Source organism: Lepus europaeus, chromosome 9 (genome assembly GCF_033115175.1).
Source record: "Lepus europaeus isolate LE1 chromosome 9, mLepTim1.pri, whole genome shotgun sequence".
Taxonomy (NCBI): Eukaryota; Metazoa; Chordata; class Mammalia; order Lagomorpha; family Leporidae; genus Lepus; species Lepus europaeus.
The window spans coordinates 21,903,672-21,930,268 of NC_084835.1; the positions used below are offsets into that span (position 1 = coordinate 21,903,672).

The 26,597-nt window shown below is 41.5% G+C and overlaps 1 protein-coding gene across 4 annotated transcripts in view; it reads right to left on the reverse strand.

Moving 5' to 3' along the window:
* Positions 1–26,597, reverse strand: part of SETD2 (SET domain containing 2, histone lysine methyltransferase) — a 118,662-nt gene that overhangs the window by 9,752 nt on the left and 82,313 nt on the right. For all 4 annotated transcript variants that reach the window (XM_062200726.1, XM_062200725.1, XM_062200727.1 and 1 more), the window contains 4 exons: positions 24,832–25,501; positions 13,858–13,992; positions 9,073–9,212; positions 4,912–5,023 (listed from right to left, as the gene is read on the reverse strand). In XM_062200726.1, the coding sequence (XP_062056710.1) occupies positions 4,912–5,023; positions 9,073–9,212; positions 13,858–13,992; positions 24,832–25,501 (1,057 nt within the window). The remainder of the gene's footprint in view (positions 1–4,911; positions 5,024–9,072; positions 9,213–13,857; positions 13,993–24,831; positions 25,502–26,597) is intronic.

Here is a 26,597-nt window from a genome sequence, read left to right on the forward strand (position 1 = left end):
AATTAAATATTTATTCATCTATGTCTTAAAATAACATTAACAAACCTATTGTGTGTTAATAACAATATATTTTTCGCGAAAAAGAACTATTTCCAAAACTAAAGAAACTAAAGAGTGGCATAGTTTTACATTCTGGAAATTTCCTTAAATGTTTTGCTTAACAGAAGACAGCTGGAATCTCATTTCCTTCTGTAACTGATTATGTCACATATGCTCTGGAAAATTCCATAGTATACTTCTGAATGTATTACAATGACAAAGACATATAATGTCTTAGTATTAAAATAGTTTTGACCTTAAGACTTCTTTGAAAGGATCACTGAACTCCTAGAGGTCCGCACACTACAGTTTGAGAACCACTGCCTTAGAATAAATAAATAAGTTAAACAAAGAAGTATGAAGCCAACTGAAAAGAAAAATAAAATAGAATACCAGAGGGAAAAATTTAAATTCAGAACATCAACTCAACTAACAGTTTTTTGCCATCTATTTCCTTAACAACATAAAAAAAATTAACTTCAATTCTAACTTTGAACTTGCATTTTCAAATACATTATAAAGTTAGAATAAACAATTTTCCACTAAAACTGAATTTTCATACCCTTTTTTTTTTTACTGTTGTTACTATGAATTTCCTATCACTTTTTCTAGAATTCAGTGTACTCACTTATCGTAACTAACTAGACCAGGGGTTTAGAATTATACCCTTGTCTATAATGTGTTCTTTCCTGTGCATGTATATCTTCAGGAAATGACCGTTGAGTGAAAATAGTCACAGTGTTCCCTGAATTGCTAACTTTTTATTTTGACAAGGATATTAATTTAGAAAAAAAAAAAAAACAGTAAGCAAAACATAACTATTTGGTCATCATTTAAAAATGATTATTTTGGGGCTGGTGCTGTGTGGCACACGTAGCAGGAGAAGACACCACCCGGCATCCCATATGGGCACTGATTTGTAGCCCAGCTGCTCCGCTTCTAATCCACCTTCCTACTAGCGTGCCTGGAAAAACAGTCAAAGAAGGTCCAAGTCCTATGGCCCCTGCATCAACTCGAGAGACCTGGAAGCTCATGGATCCTGGCTTCAGATCAGCCCAGCTCCAGCCATTGTGGCCATCTGGGAATTCTGAGCCCCAGCAGCTTGGATGGATGGAAGATCTCTGTCTTTCCCTCTCTCTCTGTAACTTGACCTTTCAAATAAATCAAGACTATTTTAACTCCAAAAAGTAAGTTAAATAAAGGTCAGTTGTGTTAAATCGAGCTTTAAAAAATACATTATCCTGTATTATTCTTTCTTCTCTCTTTTGCTGTGGAAAAATGTTCAGTAAAAAATGATCAAAGAAATGATAATACAGTCCTTGGAGCTTGGAACAAAACTTTCTAGGTTAGCAGGAGCTGAGACATAAAGGAAAGGCCTCAAAAGATTCTCATATTAAAAGCCCAATTCAGGGGCCGGCGCTGTGGTGCAGCGGGTTAACGCCTTGGCCTGAAGCACCCACATCTCATATGGCCGCCAGCTGGAGACCCAGCTGCTCCACTTCCAATCCAGCTCTCTGCTATGGCCTGGGAAAGCAGAAGAGGGCCCAAATCCTTGGGCCCCTGCATCCATGTGGGAGACCTGGAGGAAGCTCCTGACTTCAGATCGGTGTAGCTCCAGACGTTGCGGCCAATTGGGGAGTGAACCATTGGATAGAAGTCCTGTCTCTGTGTCTCTGTCTCTGTCTCTCTCGTTCTCCTCAGTCTGTGTAACGCTTTCAAATAAGTAAAAATAAATCTTAAAAAAAAAAAAAAAAAAAAGCCAAATTCAATGATCACCTTCTCTCTTAAGTTTTCTTTGATTTCCTCTTTTTCTTCCAAATTTTTATTATTTTTATTTTATTTGAAAGGCGCGGGGGGGGGGGGGGGGTGTCATCTGCTAGTTTACTTCCCAAACGCCTGCAACAAGTGGGGCCAGGTCAGACTGAAGCCAGGAGCCTGGGTCTCACTCCATTTCTCCCATGTGGGTAGCAGGGACCCAAGGACTCTAGCTATTGTCTCCTGCATCCTAGGCTAAGCACTGGCAGGAAACTGGAGTTGGAAGCAGAGTCAGGTCTCAAATCCAGGCACTCCAACATGGGATGCCAGTGTCCCAGGTAGCATCTTAACAGCTGTACCAAATGCCAACCCCTTTGATTTCCTTTTACCATTACATCTTCTCTCTCTCTAAACATCTCCAGCACTTAGCATCAAAATCACAATTTATCACTGAACCACATAGTACTGTATACTTTTCTAACCACACCTTCTGCTAGCCCTTGGAAGCAGTAAGTTTGCTTCATATTGCTTTTGCACTCCCAGGTCTGGGCACAGGATTGCTACCGAATATGAACTCAATGTCTGATAAACGACCGAAATGTAAAAATGAGTTGTATTAACCTCAGAGATATGTGATCTGAAATGTGTGTTTGGATCCCAAATCTAAGCTATTAGACTATGATCCAGGCATTGCCTTTTGGTTGTAGTTTCCAACATTCTAGTCTCCAAACACATATACCCAAGATAACAGGAGTGATCAGATATAGCTTGATAAATATATTCATTTCTGGATGGTATGTATATGGTAAGACTTTGCAGTAATATTTTACTTTTAGTCAGTCACAAACAATACTACCTGTTACATCAGTGTGTATGTGAACTGACATGAACCTCATGGAACTTCACAATCTGATTTACCAGGTCTGGTATAGAGACTGAGATTCTGCATTCTGAAGAGAGGATGCCTGGTGTTTCTGGGTGCTAAATCGTTCTAACTATTACAGTATACTCACTGTGAAGCCCATGATTCCATGGATAACTTATTCAGGTCATCTCCACCAGAGAGCCTCTCTAAAAGGCAGGTTATGTTACTGTTCAAAGGTTTCCAACCACCCAGAGAATGCAGGTTCAACTGTGTAGTATGGCATATAGGCTGCCCTTTTACTTGGCCCCCATTTCTCAGCTTCTACTTTGTGCTTGGCTATTCTGATGAACTGATTTCTTAGCACAGACCTAGAACAAAGTTTGATTCCATGGACATTACATAAGCCAACAGTGAGTTTTATGTCTATTCTCCATCTGCTCTGAAAGGCTTAACATTAAGACTAAATGTGATTAACACTTAAGTACTCGTATGAACTTGGTCTTATGCCAAAGATAAGGTCTCCAACATCTTTTATAAACTTGGCCACAGAGTTCAGCTATATTGCTATATCAGAAATCTCCTCAATCCATTGTTTATTTTTCAAAAGACAGAATTAACATAGCAACAAACATCTGGAAAGAGGGAGTTTTAGAATAATTATTTTACTGAAAAGGCAGATAATAAACGTGCACACACACACACACAGCAACATCAAGGTCAATTTCCCATCCACTGATTCATACCCCAAATGCCCACAACAGCCAGGGTTAGGGCATGCTGATGCCAAGAACTAGGAACTCAATCAGGTTTCCCATATGGGTGGCAGAGACCCAACTACTTTAGGCTATCACCTGCTGTCTCCCAAGGTAACATTAGCAGGAAGCTGGAATTGGAACCCAAACTCAACACTGACATGGGATGTGGGCATCCAAAGAGGCATCGTAACTATTATGCCAAACTTCTGCCTCTGTTTTTAAGCTTACAGATAATTTACATGACAGTCCTGGGCATATTCCTAAATAATTCAAGAAAATTAGTGCAACTGGAATGAGGTGGTTAAGTGATTCAAGTTATTCACTTGAAATTCAGGAAGCTCTACGTGGACCTAATTCAACTGTGTAACTTTTTGGCAAATGTCAAACACATAGTGGAAAAAAAAATTTCACCTGAAAGTGAAAAAAATATAAAAGAAGATATTGATCCATTTCCCCCTTTAAATCTCTTTTATTCCAGCTCCTTTTTTCCTTCCCCTCTATAACCCCACTAACTTACCAAATGCCTCTTCCTAGGGAAAAAAAAAATATGTTTATGTATACATACTGACAAACACACACACACACATATTCAGGTTTTAGAACACAGGGTTTTTAAGATACCTCATCCTTGGGGACAGTGAGCCCTGTTACAAGTGGAAAAGATAATGATTGTTCAATCATTTGAGTATTTTATTTATATGTAAGACTCTGATTTAAAGAGCCAAAAGACGCACCGGCACTGTGGCACAGCAGATAAAGCCAATGCCTGTAGCGTCAGTTCACTGCTCTAATTCCAACCCAGCTCTCTGCTATGCCCTGGGAAAGTGGCAGAGGATGATCCAAGTGCTTGGGCCCCTGTGCCTGCGTGGGAGACTTGGAGGAAGCTTCTGGCTCCTGGTTTCAGATCGGCCCAGCTCCAGCCACTGTGGCCATTTGAGGACTTAACCAGTGGATAGAAGACATCCCCGACTCCACCCCGCCACTGCCTCTGCCTTTCTGTAACTCTGCTTTCAAATAAATAAACCTTAAAAAAAAAACAGCCTAAAGAAATCATTGTTATATATGATTTGCATGAACAAGAGGGAAAGACTTAAGATGAGTGAAGTTACAAAGCAGTACAAAAAAAACTATGATTGCCTCAGGGCCTCTAATGCACTTTGCTCTTCAATTTTATTATTGTTATTAGTGCATCATAACCTGTTTTCATGATTGTTTTAGTCAAATCTTTGTCCTATACACACCAACCAAGCAAGTAAGTAGACAGTATGCGTATGAATCCTTCAAAGTCTTAAAAAAAACCACACACAACAACTTTCCACCTGTGGTTCTGACATCCTATATGTGCAACAGTTTGTGTCCCAGCAGCTACCTGCTAATATACTTGGGAAAACAGAAGTCAACCCAAGAGCTTGGATCCCTGCTACCCTGTGGGGATCTGGATGAAGCTCCTGGCTCCTGAACTTTTTGAAACCCTACGTGTGTGTAAGCCACACTCACCTTCATGGGGTTTTCATCATATGTTGGGGTTCCCAGGTCCATCTCAGCTTCATGCTCAAGACTAGCATCATCACCTGGGCTTTCCCAAGTAGGAGGATCCCACTGAGTCTGCCTAAAAGAAAGTAAGAACAGCCACGCTGTCATGGCTAGAAAACAGAGAACCCTAGCGTGGGTATCTCTGCTTATACATTCCTAAAATACAACATACAATGAGACTTAGAACAAACCAGCTCAAAACAAAAACAGTAATTAAAAAAATAATCAACTCTATATGAAACAATTATTTCTGATATCATCTAACCAGTAATAATTCTAGCCCAGAAACCTGCCCCCATCACTGGTCAGTCTTCCATATGAGTGGGCAATGATCTGACAATGTTGGTTGGGTGTGGTGCAACAAAACCAAGCTTCTTGTCTGCCACACTCACTGACTTTAAATATCCTGTAAATAGGATTTAGCAAAGCATAAAAAGTACAAGGAGTAGGTGCTATCCTATGCCATCACTCTGCATGTAGACAGATCAACAGTGATTTTAACTAGGTAACATAACAAAATAAGATAAATCACAACAAAATCCTCACAATACTTGAGCATGTGAGAAAACTACCTCTTGTTTTGGAAGCCTTCTTGTTTGAAATTCTGTCCCTCTAGTTTAATGATTGACAGCATGGTAAAGATGTACAGTTAAAAACTTTTGCCTCCTGCTTAAAATATTCTCAACTGACTGCAAAAAGAAAGGGTGCTCAGCCGTGCTAACGTACTGCACGTTTACAGTTGTTTTGGAAAGAAACAGACAAAGATTTTCTCTTCTGGAAAGGTAAATCTGCAGGGTAAAATGGGAAGTAAGGACATTTATGTTTGGGAGTTTCAAGGTAGCTGTTCACAAAGAATGTCAAGATGCCAGTCACTTAAAACATAAGAAGGCTCAAAGGAGCTAGCAACTTATCTAGCAGGTCAACCCCACCATTACAGTCTTTTGGCTTTCCTATCAGACCAATCTTTAGCCAAAAATATTAAAAGCACTTATTGTCAATTCTATACATAATTGTTAAAGAGGCTCCTCATCTCTGACCTATGGAACTATTAAAAAACAGGCTCAACATTTCTACTGTAATAAAAGAACTACAAGCAGCTTATTATGTCTTTATTATGGAAACAGAATACATGCATATCAGATATATATATACACATACACACATACAATTTATTTTTGAAAAAATAATAGTATATTAAAAAAAACTTCTTTTGGTGATGAAGAACAAAGTCCTAGTTAAATTTGCAGACACTGGTGTTTAAATAACTAACACATTCAGTCAGCAACATAATGGGGGCTTATTTTACAAAGACATTTTAATCGGAGTAAGGAAGGCCTTTCAAGGCAGAAAGCATAATAGGAAAACAACTGACTTGTGGAAATTTTAAATTCACATCACAAAAAAAACCATGGCTGGCGCTGCGGCTCAATAGGCTAATCGTCCGCCTTGCGGTGCCAGCACACCGGTTTCTAAGTCCCGGTTGCTCCTCTTCCAGTCCAGCTCTCTGCTGTGGCCTGGGAGTGCAGTGAAGGATGGCCATGCACCAGCATGGGAGACCAGGAGAAGCACTTGACTCCTGGCTTCGGATTGGCGCGGTGCGCCGGCTGCAGACGGCTGCAGCAGCCATTGGAGGGTGAACCAACGGTAAAGGAAGACCTTTCTGTCTCTCTCTCTCTCTGTCCACTCTGCCTGTCAAAAAAATAAATAAAAACAAAACAAAACAAAAACAAAACAAAACCATGTGTAATTATCCTTGATATGGAGATCTGATAATGGGGACAGAAAACAAGCAGATGCCCCAAACAACTCATAAAAGATGAAATCTACAATAATCTAATGAAGACACTCAATCTCAATAACAAAAGAACTGAAAATAATTATCTATTAGACTTAAAGGATTTCAGAGAGTAAATAAGAATAGATACTTATGTACACTTTTTGTGGGAGTCTAAATTAGTGTAAGCTATTTTTTCCATATTAAGCAGAAAATATTTTCCAATTTAACGGGTGTATCTGTTTCATCCATCAATTATATTCCTAAAAATCTACCGGAAGTACTAAGATTAATATCTCTGAGAATGTCCAGGGTTAGAGTTATTTATAAAACAAAGATTCATTCATCAAAGTGGGTTCAATAAAATCTGACATTGCTGTAAAGTAGAGTAAGGGTTAGTAAACGTTTATTCATTTATTTATATATTTATTTATTTTCGACAGGCAGAGTTAGAGAGACAGAGAGAAAGGTCTTCCTTCCATTGGTTCACCCCCCAAATGACTGCTATGACCAGCGTGCTGCACCGACCCAAAGCCAGGAGCCAGGTGCTTCTCCTGGTCTCCCATGGAGGGCAAGGCCCAAGCACTTGGGCCATCCTCCACTGCACTCCCTGGCCACAGCAGAGAGCTGGACTGGAAGAGGGGCAACTGAGACAGAATCCGGCACCCCAACCGGGACTAGAACCTGGGGTGCTGGCGCCACATGCGGAGGATTAGCCTAGAGAGCCGCGGCACCAGCCAGTAAATGTTTCTGAAAGGACTAGACATTAAATATTTTTGGCTTTGTGGGGTATAAATTCTGTCACAACTACTCAACTATGCCACTGTAATACAAAAGCAGTCATAGACAATTTGGAAGCAAATAAATGTGATTATGTTCTAATAAAACTTAATTTGCAAATATAAGTGGCCCATGGGCTAGGTTTGCCAACCTTGCAAAAAAAAATAATAAACATTTAAGAGCAATGTAATTATATATTAATTAATATAAAATATATTAGCAAATAAAAGACTATAATTCATCAATCCTAACAATTTATGATTATATAATGGGGCCGGTGCTGTGGCATAGCGGGTAAAGCAGCCGCCTGCAGTGCTGCATCCTATATTGGCACTGGTTTGATTCCTGGCTGCTGTACTTCCTGATTCAGCTCTCTGCTATGGCCTGGGAAAACAGTAGAAGACGACTCAAGTGCTCGGGACCCTGCACCCACGTGAGACCTGGAAGAAGCTCCTGGCACCTGCCCTCAGATTGGCCTAGCTCCAGCCGCTGCAGCCATTTGGGGAGTGAACCAGTGGATGGAAGACCTCTCTTTCTCTGCTTCTGTGTGTCTCTAACTCCACTTTTCAAATAAATAAATCTTTTTTTTTTTTTTTTTTTAATTTTTTTGACAGGCAGAGTGGACAGTGAGAGAGAGAGATAGAGAGAAAGGTCTTCCTTTGCCGTTGGTTCACCCTCTAATGGCCGCCGCGGTAGCGCGCTGCGGCCGGCGCACCGCGCTGATCCGATGGCAGGAGCCAGGTGCTTCTCCTGGTCTCCCATGGGGTGCAGGGCCCAAGCACTTGGGCCATCCTCCACTGCACTCCCGGGCCACAGCAGAGAGCTGGCCTGGAAGAGGGGCAACCGGGACAGGATCGGTGCCCCGACCGGGACTAGAACCTGGTGTGCCGGCGCCGCAAGGCGGAGGATTAGCCTAGTGAGCCGCGGCGCCGGCCCAAATAAATAAATCTTTAAAAAAAGATTATAGTGATGAGTGTACAACACACACAGAGAAGCACATATAGTCACCTAAAGCTATCTGTTGAAAAAGATACACAAAAAATGTTAAATTAATTATTTATGGGTAGTAGAGTTTCTGGTATTTACACTTCTTTAATACTCTCCTATTGTATTTGTTTTAAACAATAAGCATAAACAATTTTTGTCACAACTAACTACTTATTTTTAATCTGGAAAAAAAGTGCTATTACCAAGAGTCCTAAGGAAAAAAATCAGTCTTTCATATATACCAGGAATTGTCAAACTAGTAACTTTCTGCAAATATAGTTATGATAAGAGAGCAGTCTAAATTATTCATTTGCTGGTCTGTTACAAGAAAAGTTTCTTGTAACCCCTATATTAGATGATGGCATTATGAATTTAAAAACTCTTAAGTTTTCTTCAGAAGCATCTTGCAGATTTATCAACATCTAAAATCTGACATATTTAAAATCTGATTCCAGAAATCCAGTGATTATCAAGAATAGTGGAAAGCCAATGAAAAAAAAGTCTAAGTGTAAAGCTCCACTACAGTGACCATTTCTCTGACCAAGTGAAAGCAGAGCTGGGGATGCCCACAAGGCCCTTCTTACCTTGTGATCACATGGTAGTAATAAATTTTCCCTTCTGGATCTCGGGCTGTCTTCCAGTTGGGAGGTAAAACAATGGTTTTTGGTTTGGGAGGAGAGGGAGGTGGCAGATCCAGGAGATTATTTGTCACAACCATTTCAGGCTACAAAGAAAACACATGTTTTTGATCAATGACATCTTTATCTGGCTGGATAGGACAAAATAGTCTACTCTTAAGCAATGTGCAAAAATGTGAATCTCCTTTTTTAAAAAGGATACAATCTGGGAAATTATTAAAGACACTATCTCTATATATGTATAATTTTAGAGATCTACCAGAAAATTGAGAAGCCAGTGGATTAAGTTGTTGCTTCTCCTTGAATCCTGGCTACTACACAGAAGAAGATGGCCGAAGTACTTGGGTTCCTGCCATCAATGCAAGAGACCAGGATAGAGTTCCTGGCTCCTGGCTTCCGCTTGACTGCAGCCCAGTACAACTTTGGTTACTGCAGTCATTTGGGGGTGAACCAGTGGATGGAAGCTCTGTCTGATGCTCTGCCTTTCAAATAAATAAATAATTTAATAAACAATTTTCTTTTTTAAAAGATTTTGGAAAACATTAAAACCTCAAAATCAATGGTCTGAATAGTGTCTCTTCAACATTCATATTGAAGCCCTAACCCCACTGTGATTATATCTGAAGATGAGACCTTTAAAGAAGTAATTAAGGTTAAATGAGGACATAAATGAGGGAACCTAATCCAGTAAGACTGGTATCCATACAAAGGAAAGAGACAAAGCAAGACCCATGAAGCTCACATAGCAAAGACCCTGTGAGGACACATTAAGAAGACAGCCTTCTGCAAGGCAAGGAAAGAACCCTCAGAAGAAACCAACCCTGCTGACACCTTGTTCATGGACTCCCAATCACCATAACTGAGAAAATTAATTTCTGTGATTTATGCCTTTACTTTTAACCATTTGATAAATTATTTATAAGCAGGCACACATTCTGTATACTGTTCTAGGATCTGTCAGCAGTCTCATCATCCTCTCCCCATCCTCCGCTCACCCTACTTCCCTCTCACAGCTTGCTCGAACCACTACTTAAGAGTAGTTTATCATGAGGCTATGGACATGCTACAACAAAAATGGATCAATGCATCCATTAAACAATAAGAAAATATTTTTGAAAGAAATGCCTGGGGCTAGCACTGTGGCGCAGCGGGCTAACGTCCTGGCCTGAAGCACCAGAATTCCATATGGGCGCCAGTTCAAGACCCAGCTGCTCCACTTCTGATCCTGGTCTCTACTATGGCCTGGGAAAGCAATGGAAGATGACCCAACTCCTTGGGCCCCTACACCCGCGTGGGAGACCCGGAAGAAGCTCCTGGCTTCAGATCGGCACAGCTTCGGCCGTTGCAGCCAATTGGGGGGTGAACCATCAGATGGAAGACTCTCTCTCTCTCTCTCTCTCTCTCTCTGCGTAACTCTGACTTTCAAATAAATAAATAAATCTTTAAAAAAAAAAAAGAAATGCCTGTGTCTATCAGTTTTGCTGCAAATACGTGTTTTGTCAAACTTTGTTTTAAATGCTTGTCAAACAAATCAATAAGAATTATATACTAGTAAGAAGAAGAAGAAGAAAAGGAATTATATATTAGTATAGTTAAATGATTTTGTGACTATTTTCAAATTTACCTTTATGGGTAAAGTTGAACATCTTTTCATTTAATTACTATTTGTAGCCCTTGCCTATTTTCCTTCTAGACTATGGTCTTTTTGCTTTTTGTTGAACTCTTTATTTAATGGAGCTATTAAGTCTTTGATTACAATGTAAATTTAAAAAATGTTATCTCAAAAAAATCAAGTTAGGGAAAAATGCACAAATTATTCTATTTTGTGCTTCACTTGATAGTTTGTACCATTAAATATCTTATGCAATGTATCATGCACTTAGTGAAGACTTTACCAAAAATTTTTATTAATTTATTTTTATTTACTTGAAAGGCAGAAAAACAGAGAAATTTTCCATCCATTGGTTCACTCCCCAAATGTTTCCAACACTCAGGGCTAGGACAGGCTGAAGCTGCGAGTCAGGAACTCAATCAGGCTCTCTCGTGTACTTAAGCTATCATCTGATGGCTCTGAGGAGGCACATTATCAGGAAGCTAGAATTGGAAGTGGAGCCAGGACATCAATAAGGAACTTGGGTATCCTAAACAGATGTTAATGGCCACAAACATCTGCCTCAAGGGCTTTTAAATTTGAACAAAAGAAGATAACTTACTATACTCACCCAAGAGCTTTATCATATTTTAAAATCTCAAAGCAACGTTCAATGAATTATTTCACTAAGCTATAATTATATCAACACTGCAAGTTGATAGACTGTTGGCTCATTTTTGCTAAACATTATTTTCCCTTTTTTTTTTTTTTTTTTGACAGGCAGAGTGGACAGTGAGAGAGAGAGAGAGAGAGAGAGAGAGAGAGAGAGAAAGGAGAGAGAAAGGTCTTCCTTTTTCCGTTGGTTCACCCTCCAATGGCTGCGGCCGGCGCATCCCGCTGATTTGAAGGCAGGAGACAGGTGCTTATCCTGGTCTCCCATGGGGTGCAGGGCCCAAGCACTTGGGCCATCCTCCACTGCACTCCCGGGCCATAGCAGAGAGCTGGCCTGGAAGAGGGGCAACCGGGACAGAATCCAGCACCCCAACTGGGACTAGAACCTGGGTGTGCCAGTACCGCAAGGCGGAGGATTAGCCTACTGAGCCGCAGCGCTGGCGGTTTCCCATGCTTTTAAAGACATATTACAGTATATCCCTAATAAACCACATGATTTTCATCATAGTATTTACATGCACAACCCAAAATGTACACAATAATCAATATAAGACAATTCTTTGGGAATGTTATAATACTCTTAGATTATCATAAAATTTAGTCATATACCACAAATTTAGTTTAAGAATTCAATAGTAAACCATACCTGTCAAAGAGTAAGTTTACTTTAGTGAAAAACATTAGAAGAACAAGAGTTGAGTATGTTGGGCTGGCTCTGTGGTGTAAAAAGAAGGATAAGCCTCCACCTGCAATGCTGGCACCCATATGGGTGCCGGTTCATGTCCCAGTTGCTCCACTTCCGATCTAGCCTCCTGTTAATGTGCCTAGGAAAGTGGCAGAGGATAGCCCAAGTGCTTGGGTCCCTGCAACCAGGTTGGAGACCCGAAGAAGCTCCTGGCTTTGGACAAGCCCGCCCCCAGCCACTGTGGCCATTTAGGGAGTGAACCAGCAGATGCAAAATCTTGTTCCGTCTCTCCCTCTCTAACTCTGCCTTTCAAATAAAATTGGCTTTCCACTATTCTTGATAGCTACTAGATTTACAGAATCACATCTTAAATATATGTCAGATTTTAGACATTTGTTCCTTTTTAATCTGCAAGATGCTTCTGGAGAAAACTTAAAATGAGTTTTTAAAATTTGTAATGGCTTCATCTAATACAGGGGTCACAGGAAAATCTCCTGTAACAGGCCAGCAAATGAATAATTTAGACTGGTCTCTTATCGTAACTGTCTTTACAGAAGGAGGCAGTAGGTTAGATTTTGGTCCACAGACCATAGTTTGACAATTCCTCATATATGTAAAAGACTAATTTTTTTTTCTTAGAACTTTTTTGATAATAGCACTTTTCTTCCAAATTAAAAATAAGTAGAGAAGGAGAGAGAGAGAGGGAGTCAGTCTTCCATTAACTGGTTCACTTCTCAAATGGCAACAATGGCTGGGGCTGGGCCAGGTAGAAGCCAAGAACCAGGAGCTTCTTCCAGGTCTCTTGTGTAGCAGGGAGCTGGATTGGAAGTGGAACAGCCAGGACTAGAACTAGCACCTATATGGGATCCTGGCACTGCAGGTAGAGGCTTAACCCTCTATGTCACAGTGCTGGCCCCAATATTCTAATTGTTAATCTGATCATGTTACTCTCCTACTTAGTCTTCCAGTTGCTTCTCATACCAGCCTCTTATTTCCTATTTTACCCAAAAACAACACTTCATCAAGATTTCATTATATGCTTCTACATTTGTTATAGAACAGCAACAGATTATCTCCATATTATATACTTTGTATAACATGTACAGTGAGGATATCATTTAATTCAATACCTCTAACCTATGATATCTACTATAGTATAGTACTCAGTAAATACTAGTGGATAGCTAGTCTAGAAAATGAATTAAAAATTTTATAGTGGCTGGCATTGTAGCATAGTGGGTTAAGCTATCCTTGCAATGCTGCCCCATATGGGTTTCAGTTAAGTCCCACGGGCTCCACTTCCAATCCAGCTCTCTGCTAATGCACTTGGGAAAGCAGCTGAAGATGGCTCAAGTGCCTAGGGCCCTGTAGAACTTGGGAGACCCAGATGAAACTCCTGATTTCAACCCAGCCCAGACCTGACCGTTGTGGCCATTTACGGAGTGAACCAGTAGATGGAAGATCTCTCTGTAATTTGACTTTTAAATAACTAAATCTTAAAAAAAAAACTATCAAAGTACAACGGCATTCAAGGTAAATAACAAAAAGGATCCTAGGAGCAAAGCGCATTTCAATAAACAGCCACAAAAGCAACAGAACTAAAAAAATTTGACAGAATGGTTGAGCACATGCACTCAGGATGCTCAGGTAAAAACATTGAGCATGTAAGCTTAAAAAAAAAAAAAAAAAAAGAACAGAGTGAAAACAACAAAAATAAAAACCAAATCAAAACAAAAGACAAAGTAGACAGTCAATGAGAATTAATAACTGAAATACTTCTTACTGGCTGTAAGGGCTGAGGCTGCCCGGGTGCAACTATTGCAGTCACAGCTGCAGCTGGCTGTACCACAACTCCTTGCGGGTGAGCTGTGAAAATCTGTTGTCCCTGGATGTACTGAAGACTTGGCTGGGCATAACTCTAGAAGATAAAAATCAAGAAATTAATAACTTATACTTCTCTAGTTCTAATAAAGCAGTAATCCACTTCCAAGCTGACCACAATCTTACTGGAAGATAAACCCATAAATTTTTAATCTTTGAGTGTGTAGGTCTGAATATAAAGGTGTAAAATATCCTTTGCTTCAAAGAGAAAAGTTTTTCTTTTTATATGAAGAAACAGCTCCATGCTGATGTTTTCAGGAACCCTTTTTGCTATCAACTAGTAATAATTTACAGGCTGTTCTCAACAGAAAAGGTCAAAGGGATTGATTCATAGTAGAGAAAGTAAGAAGATGATCAAATTTTAAACTAGTTTTTAGCTTCTTAGTTTTTGTTGCAGCCATTTAGGGAGTGAACCAGCAGATGGAAGACCTCTCTAGCTCTTTCAAATTAATAAATAAAATTAAGCTTTAAAAAAAAGTGTTGGAGATTTATGGGATACTATCAAATGACCCAACATACAGGTCTTAGTAGTTCCTGAAGGAATAGTAAGAGAAAATTAATTAGAAGGCCTTTTTAGTGAAATAATTACCAAAAACTTCCCTAATCTGGAGAAAGAAAGGGACATCCAAGTACAAGAAGCACATAGAGGCCAGCGCCGTGGCTCACCAGGCTAATCCTCCACCTGCGGCGCCATTACCCCGGGTTCTAGTCCTGGTTGGGGCGCCAGATTCTGTCCCGGTCACTCCTCTTCCTGTCCAACTCTCTGCTGTGGCCCAGGAAGGCAGTGGAGGATGGCCCAAGTGCTTGGGCCCTACGCCTGCATGGGAGACCAGGAGGAAGCACCTGGCTCCTGGCTTCAGATCAGCGCAGCATCAGCCGTAGCGGCCATTGAGGGGTGAACCAACGGAAGGAAGACCTCTCTCTCTAACTCTGCCTGTCCCAAAAAAAAAAAAAAAAACCAAAACGAAACACATAGAACTCCTAACAGACATGACCAGAAAAGATCTTCACCACTACTCATTGTAAAACAAAGAAAAGATTCTAAAATGTGCATGAGAGAAATGCCAGAATACTTTCAGAGAATCTCCAATTATACTCACAGCTGACTTCTCATCAGAAAACTTACAAGCTAGGAGAGAATGGCAAAAAATTTTTTTTTTTTTTAAATTTTTTGACAGGCAGAGTGGACAGTGAGAGAGAGAGAGAGAGATAGAAAGGTCTTCCTTTGCCGTTGGTTCACCCTCCAATGGTTGCCATGGCTGGCGCACTGTGGCTGGCGCACTGTGCTGATCTGAAGCCAGGAGCCAGGTGCTTCTCCTGGTATCCCATGCGGGTGCAGGGCCCAAGCACTTGGGCCATCCTCCACTGCACTCCCTGGCCACAGCAGAGAGCTGGCCTGGAAGATTGGCAACTGGGACAGAATCCGGCGCCGCGACCGGAACTAGAACCCGGTGTGCCGGCGCCGCAAGGTGGAGGATTAGCCTAGTGAGTTGCAGTGCCGGCAAGGAATGGCAAAATATATTCCAGTCTTAAGGAAGGAAAAAAACTGTCAACCCAGAATACTGTACCTTGCGAAGCTCTCATTCATGATTGAAGGTGAAATAAAGACCTTCCATAACAAACAAGTAATGCAAAGAAATTTGTTCAACCTTAGAAAAGATGCTTAAGGATGTGCTACACACAGAAACATGGTCATCACTGTGAAAAAAGGTGAAGGCAGAAAATCTCCCAGTAAAAATACAAAGGAAATCCAAAGTAAACAATAGGAATATTTATGGGAAAATGGCAGGGCAAAGTCATTACTTATCAATAGTCACCTTAAATGTAAATGGCTTCAACTCTCCAGTTAAAAGATACAGACTGGCTGAATGGATTAAAAAACAAATCCCATCTACAAACACATCTCAACAAAGATACATGCAGACTGAAAGTGAAAGGATGGGAAAAGACATACTATGCTAACAGAAACAGAAAAAGAGCTGGTGTAGCCATCCTAGTATCACACAAAACAGACTTTAACACAAAAACTATTAAAAGAGACAAAGAAGGGCATTATGTGATGATTAATGGATTAATTTAACAGGAAGATGTGACTATTATAAATGTATATGAACTTAATTACAAGGCAATCTGTAGGAGTGACATTGGTACTTTGAGATGCGACAACTTTTGAACAGCGCTCGTCTTGACTGTAGAGGAATTTTTTTTTTTTAAATACTATTTGTTGAACTCCTCACTTAGTATAGAGTTAACCTTTTGTGTATAAAGTTAATTGCAAATATATTTTAGTAAAAAATAAGAATAGGAATAGGAGAGGGAGGAAGTGGAAGGGATGGAGTGTGAGTTGAGGGTGGGTAAGGTGTGAAGAATCACTATGTTCCTAAAGTTGTATTTATGAAATGCATAAAGTTTGTATGCCTAAAATAAAAGGTTTCTGGGGAAAGAAGATGAAATTTCTCAAGTAGGTACTATGGCTAAGACTGAAATCTGTACTGTGCAATTATTTCTCAACTACTAAAAACCTATTCTAAGAAGACTGGTCTAAACTGGCTAATGTAGCAATCTAGTTTCTCAATGAGTAATTTTTGAGAGGACACAGGAAACAGGAGAAGAAAATAATAAAATTAAATAATTGATTAGTTATCCTGGGACAAGTTAATCTACATAGGTAATAAACCAGACCCAATGTTAACTATTAAGACAGAATTATCAGAATAATATCACAAAGCAAGAGAGGAAAATAAAAACACTCACCTATAGATTTTGATATAAGACAGGAAATCTATGCAACATAAAAGATTTTATAAAAACAAAAACTCTTATCTTTCACTTAAGTACTGTCTTAAAATCTGTGAACTGGTTTAACAAAAACACTTTTTTTAAAAACATTTTTTATTTATGTAAGTTGAACAATTTTTTTTTTTTTTTTTTTTGACAGGCAGAGTGGACAATGAGAGAGAGACAGAGAGAAGGGTCTTCCTTTGCACCGCTGGTTCACCCTCCAAATGGCCGCCGCACCGCACTGATCCGAAGGCAGTAGCCAGGTACTTCTCCTAGTCTCCCATGGGGTGCAGGGCCCAAGCACTTGGGCCATCCTCCACTGCACTCCTGGGCCACAGCAGAGAGCTGGCCTGGAAGAGGGGCAACCGGGATAGAATCCGGCACCCCGACCAGGACTAGAATCTGGTGTGCCAGCGCCGCTAGGCAGAGGATTACCCTGTTGAGCCATGGCGCTGGCCTAACAAAAACACTTTTTCTTTTTTTTTTTTTTGACAGGCAGAGTGGATAGTGAGAGAGAGAGACAGAGAGAAAGGTCTTCCTTTTTGCCGTTGGTTCACCCTCCAATGGCCACTGCGGCCAGCGCATCTCGCTGATCCGAAGCCAGGAGCCAGGTGCTTCTCCTGGTCTCCCATGCGGGTGCAGGGCCCAAGCACTTGGGCCATCCTCCACTGCCTTCCCGGGCCATAGCAGAGAGCTGGCCTGGAAGCGGGGCAACCGGGATAGAATCCAGCGCCCCAACCAGGACTAGAACCTGGTGTGCCGGCGCCGCAAGGTGGAGGATTAGCCTGTTAAGCCACGGCGCCGGCCAAAAACACTTTTTAATACCTGATGTTTATCCAGCTAATATTCCATCATAAGTCAGTAAAAATGTTGATAGTAGCAGTAAAGCTGATCAGATAAATAAATGTTTAAAAAGGGGCTGGTGGTGATACTGTGGAGCAGCGGGTTAATAAGCTGCCTTCTACAATGCCATTAACCTATGTGGGGGCCTATTCGAGTCCAGGCTGTCCCACTTCCTATCCAGCACCCTATTAACGTGCTGGGAAAGCAGTAGACAATGACCCAAGTGGCTTGGGCCCCTGTCACCCACGTGGCAAACTTGGATGAGGTTCCTGGCTCCTGGCTTCGGCCTGGCCCAGGCCCAACCATTGCAGCTATTTGGAGAGTGAATCAGTGGATAAAAGGGCGATCAATCAATCTCTCTCTCTCTCTGAAACTACCTTTCAGGTAAAAAAATAAATCTTTAACAATAAATAAAAATAAAATAGATCCTCAAGCTTTTAATAGAAAGTACTAATTAGTTTTATGTAAACCAAAAAGGAGGAACAAATTTGCAATCCAACTAGAATAATGCAAGCTGTACACATCTGTGAAATATATATGCCTGTTAAAACTGTATGCTAGGGTAAAGTCTGTAGGACACTGGATTCCAACCTCCAAGTAACTTGATACTACACAAAAGCGAATTTCTGAAATATAAACCCAACTAGAAACATATTAATCCAACTAGGAACATATTAAATAGAAACACATTTCAATGTAGATAGCAAGAAAAAACTAAGAGTAGCATGTTGTAGAGATAAATTTGTACTTCATATATATTTCATGTTATAAAGTCTTACAAATGTAATCTAAGCACTCAATTTTTTGAGATGTGATTTAGTGCAATTTTATAAGAATAGGTTGCGGCCGGCGCCATGGCTTAACAGGCTAATCCTCCACCTTGTGGCGCCGGCATACTGGGTTCTAGTCCCAGTCGGGGCACCGGATTCTATCCCAGTTGCCCTTCTTCCAGGCCAGCTCTCTGCTATGGCCCGGGAGTGCAGTGGAGGATGGCCCAAGTCCTTGGGCCCTGCACCCACATGGGAGACCAGGAGAAGCACCTGGCTCCTGGCTTCGGATCAGCGAGATGCGCCGGCCGCAGCGGCCGTTGGAGGGTGAACCAACGGCAAAAAGGAAGACCTTTCTCTCTGTCTCTTTCTCTCTCACTATCCACTCTGCCTGTCCAAAATAAGTAAATAAATAAATAAATAAATAAGAATAGGTTGCTCATTAATGTCGTAAGACCACCATAATTCACATGATCTCCATTAAAATTGAGGTTTTGGGGCAAGTACTGTGACACAGAGGTTAAGCTGCAACTTGGGCTATGTCCATTCCATATCAGAGTGCTTACTTTAGTTTCACTACTCCATGCTTCCTATCTAGTTTCCTGCTTAATGCTTCTGGGAGGCAGCAGATAATGGTCCAAGTACTTGTCCTCCTGGCTTTGGTTTCACCAACCCAAGATGTTACAGCTACTGGGGGAGTGAACCAGCCGATGGAAGATCTCTGTTTCTCCCCATCATTCTGTCTTTCAAACAAATAAATCTTCAAGAATAAACTTGAGGAGCTGGCACTGAGGCATTCAGGTAAAGTCACTGCCTGCAATGCCAGCATCCAATACGGGCACCAGTTAAAGTACCAGCTGCTCCACCTCTGATCCAGTTCCCTGCTTAGGTGCCTGGGAAAGCAGTTGATGATGACCCAAGTCTTTGGACCCCTGCACCCACATGGGAGATCCAGAAGAAGTTCCAGGCTCCTGGCTTCATATCAACCCAGCTCCAGGCACTGCGGCCATTTGGGGAGTGAACTAGCAGATGGAAGATTCTGTCTCTGCCTCTCAAATAAATAAACAAATTTTCTAAAAAATTTACATTACTGTATTTCCTTTAAAAAAATTTGGTTTTTTACGATTAATATGTGGTTGTAGTATGAAAAAGTCACCTCCTGATAACACATTTATTCCAAATGTCAAAGATACCAACTATATAAACACATAAATTTCTATTATATCTTGCTATGTATTATTTCAACATCAGGCTGTCATAGCTCAGTAACTCATGCTGGCATAGTTGATACTGGGCTTCAAAAACACAAACCTCAAAATCTCATTCTGGAGACCAGATCTTTGGGCCAATCACCAGATAGATGAATCTGACAGAGTTATATGAAGGCACTTCAAAAAGTTTGTGGAAAAATAGAAATAAGGGGACCAACACTGTGGCTCAGTAGGTTAATCCTCCACCTGTGATGCCAGCATCTCATATGGATGCCAGTTCTAGTCCCAGCTGATCCTTTTCTGATCCAGCTCTCTGCTATGAGAAAGCAGTAGAAGATGGCCCAAGCACTTGGGCTCCTGCACCAGCACTAGAGACCTGGAAGAAGCTCCTGCCTGGCTCCTGGCTTAAGATTGGCTCAGCTCCGGCCATTGAGGCCATCTGAGGAATGAACCAGCAGATGGAAGACCTTTATCTCTGTCTCTCCCTCTCAGTGTTTGTAACTCCAACTTTCAAATAAATAAATAAAGTATTTTTTAAAATAGTATTAAAAGACAGGTTTATTTTAGTGCACTTTCTGAAATCCATGCCCTAACCAAACCCAAACCTTAACCCAAAATTTTTTCATAATATGCATTTTCCACGAATTTTTTTAAAGAAAATGAATTTATTTATTAATTTGAAAGGCGAACCAACGGGGGGGGGGGGGGAGAAAAAGACAAACATTCCATCCCTTGATTCACTCTCGAATGGCTACAACAACCAGGCTGAAGCCAGGAGTCAGGAATTCCATCATAGTTTCCTACATGGGTGGCATAGACCCAAGTACTTGGGTCATCTTCCACTGCTTTCCCAGATGCATTAGCAAGATGCTCGATTGGAGGCAGACTAGCTGGGCTTTTAAATGGCACTCTGCTATGGGATGCCAGCATCACCCTTGGTGACTTAACCCAGTATGCCACAACAATAGCCCCTCTATCACTGTTAATACTCATTTATCGTATGCAAATCTCAACTACTCTGAAGCATTCTACTTAATCTGAAGATAAGAAAACTAAGATTAAAGAATTTAAGTGTCTGACACCAAGACATACATAAATGATGGGCCAGAACTTAAAAATATGCTGGGGCTGGTGCCGTGGCTCACTTGGCTAATCTTCCGCCTGCAGTGCTGGCATCCCCCGGGCGCCGGGTTCTAGTCCTGGTTGTTCCTCTTCCAGTCCAGCTCTCTGCTGTGGCCTGGGAGGTCAGTGGAGGATGGCCCAAGTCCTTGGGCCCCTGCACCCACATGGGAGACCAGAAAGAAGCACCTGGCTCCTAGATTCAGATTGGCGCAGCACCGGTTGTAGCGGCCATTTGGGGAGTGAACCAACAGAAGGAAGACCTTTCTCTCTGTCTGTAACTCTACCTGTCAAATAAATTTAAAAAATGCTAAAAATATGCTCTATGCTTCTCATTACTCAAAGCCCCAAATTATCTCTGATCAACTAATATAGATATGGGAAAGGAGGATGGTCTTAAACATATGCAAAATGGATTAGCCAGGTCAATAAAAATTACTTGGTAGGAACTGATGCAAAGACTGGAATCAGGGGCGGAGCTGTGGCGCAGTGAGTTAACACCCTGGCCTGAAGCACTGGCAGCCCATATAGGCACTGGTTCTAGTCCCAGCTGCTCCTCTTCCTATCCAGCTCTCTGCTATGGCCTGGGAAAGCAGTAGAAGATGGCCCAGGTCCTTGGGCCCCTGCACCTGCATGGGAGACCTGGAAAAAGCTCCTGGCTTCGGATTGGTGCAGCTCCGGCCACTGCGGTCAGTTGGGGAGCGAACCATCGGAGAGAAGACCTTCTCTCTCTCTGCCTCTTTTTTTTTTTCTTTTTAAAAAATAACCACTTAACAGTGAGTGCTCCACTGTGGAATCTTAAAATCTATTTTCTATTGCTGTAAGCTTTAAATACATATAAGGATATATTTCAGAAATAGGACTGGGACAGAAGTAAACCATTTATTGTATCCCTGATACATATTCTTAGGGAAGAACTTAAAACCAATGGCTTGGGGCCGGCGCTGTGGCTCAACAGGCTAATCCTCTGCCTAGCAGCGCCGGCACACCAGGTTCTAGTCCCGGTCGGGGCGCTGGATTCTGTCCCAGTTGCCCCTCTTCCAGGCCAGCTCTCTGCTGTGGCCCGGGAGTGCAGTGGAGGATGGCCCAAGTGCTTGGGCCCTGCACCCGCATGGGAGACCAGGAGAAGTACCTGGCTCCTGCCTTCTGATCAGTGTGGTGCACCGGCCACAGCACGCCGGCCACGGCGGCCATTGGAGGGTGAACCAACAGCAAAGGAAGACCTTTCTCTCTGTCTGTCTCTCTCTCTCACTGTCCACTCTGCCTGTCCAAAAAAAAAAAAAAAAAAAAATAATGGCTTGGTCTAAGAGAGATTATAGCGACACACAGAACAAATTAGGACCTAAGTAACTAGCTTAAAATTCCTTAAAACATTGTGCTGCAGGCAGAATTAAACATATCAAAAAATATTAAGAAAACTCCCATTTGATGACTAATAATGTCCATTTTCTTACTAGCCTTATTAGGTATATAACATTCATTTTAAGCCAAGTATTTAATACTAGCAAAAAACTCACAAAACTACAAGAATATTCAATGTTGGGGCCAGTGCTGCAGCACAGGTTAAGCTGTTGTCCGTAACACGGGCATTCCATATGAGCACAGGTTGGTTTCTGGCTGCTCCACTTTTAATCCAGCTCCCTGCTAATGAGCCTGGGAGAGTAGCAGAAAGATGACCCAAATGCCAGGGCACCTGCACCCATGTGGGAGATCTCAAAGAAGCCCCTGGCTCCTGGCTTCAGCCTGGCCCAACCCCAGCTGTTGTTTGGGGAGTGAACCAGTAGATGGAAAGACCTCCCTCTGTCTCTCCCTAACTCCTTCAGATGAATAAAATAAATCTTAAAAAAAAAAAAAAAAAAAAAAAAAGTATTTTCAATATCATGCTAGGAACAGGAATGAAAAAGAACTTCTCATTTGAATGATTACAATAGGAAAATGGATAAAGGATCTTGTAAGCAAAGGGGATATTACATGTAGTCATTAAACCATTATAGGTAAGTATATGTTTATACACACATATATAAAAACACATAGCAATTATTTGGAAAAAAGAATTAGCAGTCTCTCCAGTCTCTCTCCCACCATAATAAGACCCTGTTGCAGTAGTACCTCTATCAACCACTAACCCTTTGAACAAAGTATACCTTACCATCTTAAAAAAGAAAAAAATCATGTCAGAAAAAAATAAAAAACTAAGTCTTCAAGATTACATAAACATAAAATGTCCAAACATGTGACTAAAAGAATTAAAAAAATTCAACACATTAGTATAGTTAGTTTTAGGAATTAAAGTAGGACATTTTGTCAAAGTCATTAAAAAATTGTGGTACAAGTTCATCATAAAGATACAAAATAAAATTATTATTTAATACTAAACAATGTATGAGGAAAAACTGTTCTAAGTCTTCAACAGCCATTAAAATTCACCTTTATGGGTGATGGAGAAGTAATGGGAGACACACAGGAATATAGTAAGGATGATGTTTGGCACATTCATTTCTTAGGCTTAAAACGTACCACTTTGTTGGAAAAAAATAAACTTCATCTAAAAATGCAAAAATACACTTTGAGATATAAAACCAGTACACTGAGCTTTTGAACTTAACATTACCATTTTCTACCAAAGTAATATCCTTAGGCTCAGTGTGTCAGTCATAACAGCAAACTTCATGGTGATAAATATAACGGATATAAAAAATAAAATACAGGCTGGGTCTAGAGGAATAAAAGGGCAACCCATCTCCTAGCTCAATTACTATGACAAAGGGTTCATCTTTGGAAGGAATATAGAATAATAAACTGTATATAAGTTCTGCCTATAAGCAGAAAGGAGAGAGTGATCCAAAAGATAATTTTTTTTTTTTTTGACAGGCAGAGTGGACAGTGAGAGAGAGACAGACAGAGAGAAAGGTCTTCCTTTGCTGTTGGTTCACCCTCCAATGGCCGCCGTGGCTGGCACGCTGCGCCGATCTGAAGGCAGGAGCCAGGTGCTTCTCCTGGTCTCCCATGCGGGTGCAGGGCCCAAGCACTTGGGCCATCCTCCACTGCACTCCCGGGCCACAGCAGAGAGCTGGCCTGGAAGAGGGGCAACTGGGACAGAATCCAGCGCCCCAACCGGGACTAGAACCCGGTGTGCCGGCGCTGCTAGGCGGAGGATTAGCCTGTTGAGCCATGGCATCGGCCTAAGATAACTATGTTAATACATTATTTTCTTTCTTTCTTTCTTTCTTTCTTTCTTTTTTTTTTTTTTTTTTTGACAGGCAGAGTGGACAGTGAGAGAGAGAGAGACAGAGAGAAAGGTCTTCCTTTGCTGTTGGTTACCCTCCAATGGCTGCCGCGGCCGGCGCACCGCGCTGATCCGAAGGCAGGAGATAGGTGCTTATCCTGGTCTCCCATGGAGTGCAGGGCCCAAGCACTTGGGCCATCCTCCACTGCACTCCCGGGCCATAGCAGAGAGCTAGGCTGGAAGAGGGTTAACCGGGATAGAATCCGGTGCCCCGACCGGGACTAGAACCCGGTGTGCCGGCGCTGCTAGGCAGAGGATTAGCCTGTTGAGCCACGGCACCAGCTTACATTATTTTCACTATATTGTGGTAGCCAAGCCTCCATGGTCACCATCTCCTGGTATTCACCTTCTTCAACCATCTCTCTTTCCTCTCTATGTGACCAACAGAATATAAGAGAAGCAATGCTTCACTTCCAAGATTGCATTATAAAAGACACTGCAGTTTCTATGTTGAAGCCTCCTCCCCACCTTGATCATTTCTTTGGGCAAAGCTCCTGGTGTGTTTTGAGCAGCCCAACTGTGGCCCACATGGCAAGGAACTGAAGCCTGCTAACAACCACTTGAGTGAGCTAAAGTGAATTCTGCATTCTTAGTCTAGTCTTCAGACAAGGCAACTCTGCCTAACAGCCCTACTGCAATTTAATGAAAAACCCTGAGCCAGACCTACTTAACTTGCTTCTGAATTTCTGGCGCATGGATATGTGAGGTAATAATAACTTATTGCCTTGAGCTGCTAAGTTTTGGGATGATAACCAATATATCTAAAACTGACCAATGTACACAAATGATTAATGGCAAGATTTCTCCCCTATGACCAGACTGAATTAGCATCCCACAGACTATAAAACAGAGGTTCCAGAATTAGTTACCTGTACAATTGGTGGAGTTGTCTGTGAATAAGGTGATGTCACACCATAGACAGTTGGACATGTCTGCCCTTGATAATATATGGTTGCTTGAGATTGTGCAGGAGAGTACTGTTGCTGTACACTGACAGACTGTTGGTTTGAATCCCAAACATTATAATTCTGTCCCTGGACTGGGCCTGGAGCTGGCACTGGCAAGACAGCAACGCTGGAGTCTTGGTGTACCACACCATCACTCTGGGTCACATATTGTGAACTGGAAACTTCCACAGGGGCTGCCACATGTGGCACCACTGGCACTGCTGGAGGGGCAGCTAGGGGTTCTGCAGAATGTCCCACCAAAGGCTGAGCATGATCATAAGGAGCAGGAGAACACACAGGGTCCATGCTAGGTGTGGGCAGGAGCACCTTTCCAGCATTGGGATTGCTGGGATCCACATAGGCCTGCATGGGATAACCTGGTGGGTAGCCAGCAAAAGGGTGATGAGGGGCATTGAAGCCAAGAGAGTCATAGGGCAGCGGTGATGTCATTCCCAAGTTCTGCATCTGCTGCTGCTGTTTTTGAGCCTCGCGCTGAGCCACCTCTTGCTCAAACAACTTCCGGCGCTCCTCTGTAGAAAGTTTATTGCGGTCTTTAATTCGTACTTTCTTTTTAGAAGTTGGTGTATCATATCTAGGAAAAAAACAATAAGAGGACCATATTAAGTTTTTCCCTAAATTGCAGACACAATCAAAGAATTAATAAATGCTATCCCACTCATTACTAAAGCACCAGTTCTAGGCCTGGCTGCTTCACTTCCGATCCACCTCTTGCTATGGCCTGGAAAGCAGTAGAAGATGGCCCAAGTCCTTTGGCCCTGTGCATCCACATGGGAGACCCAGAAGAAGCTCCTGGCTCCTGACTACACATTAGCCAAGCTCCAGTCATTGGGGCTATTTGGGGAGTGAACCAGTAGATGGTAGACCTCTCTCTCTGCCTCTGCCTCTCTGCAACACTTCCTTTCAAATAAATAATAAATCAATCTTAAAAAAAAAAAAAATGCAACAATTCAGGGCTGGTGTTGTGGCGTAGTTGGGTAAAGCCATCATCTGTGACTCCAGCATCCCATATGCATGCCAGTTTGGAGTCCTGGCTGCTCCACTTCCAATCAACTCCCTGCTAATGGCCTAGGAAAAGGAACAGAAGATGGCCCAAGTGTTTGGGCTCCTGTCACCCACAAGGGAGATCAGATGAAGTTCTTGGCTTCTTGCTTTGTCTTGGCACAGCCACGGCTGTTGCAGCCATCTGGGAAGTGAAACAGTAGGATGGATGACCTCTCCCTCTCCCTCTGTAAATCTCATTCTCTCTCTCTTGGCAACTTCACCTTTCAAATACATACTTTAAAAAAAAAAAATTAGAAGTGGATTATTATAGAAATTGCATGACTGAAAAGACACTTCAAATGGTACTTATGGAGAAATTATATACTTAAACATCTTTTTAGAAGTGATAACATTCTAAAAATTATAGGTTAAAGAATCCAGTTAGTCATATTAAGAAGTTAAAAAAAAATTCCTTAAAAAAGGAAATAAAAATATGAATAGAAATCAATTATCAAGATAAGAAACATCGTCATTCTATTATATGCACTGGAGATCTTGCTAGCAAAATAAAGCTTGAAAAAGGATTAATAAGAAAAAAGGAAAACAAATTCATATAATAAATGCTACAGACAAAAACCAATGGAGGGAGTACAGAAACTCATACAAATCATTAAAATTAGGAAGTT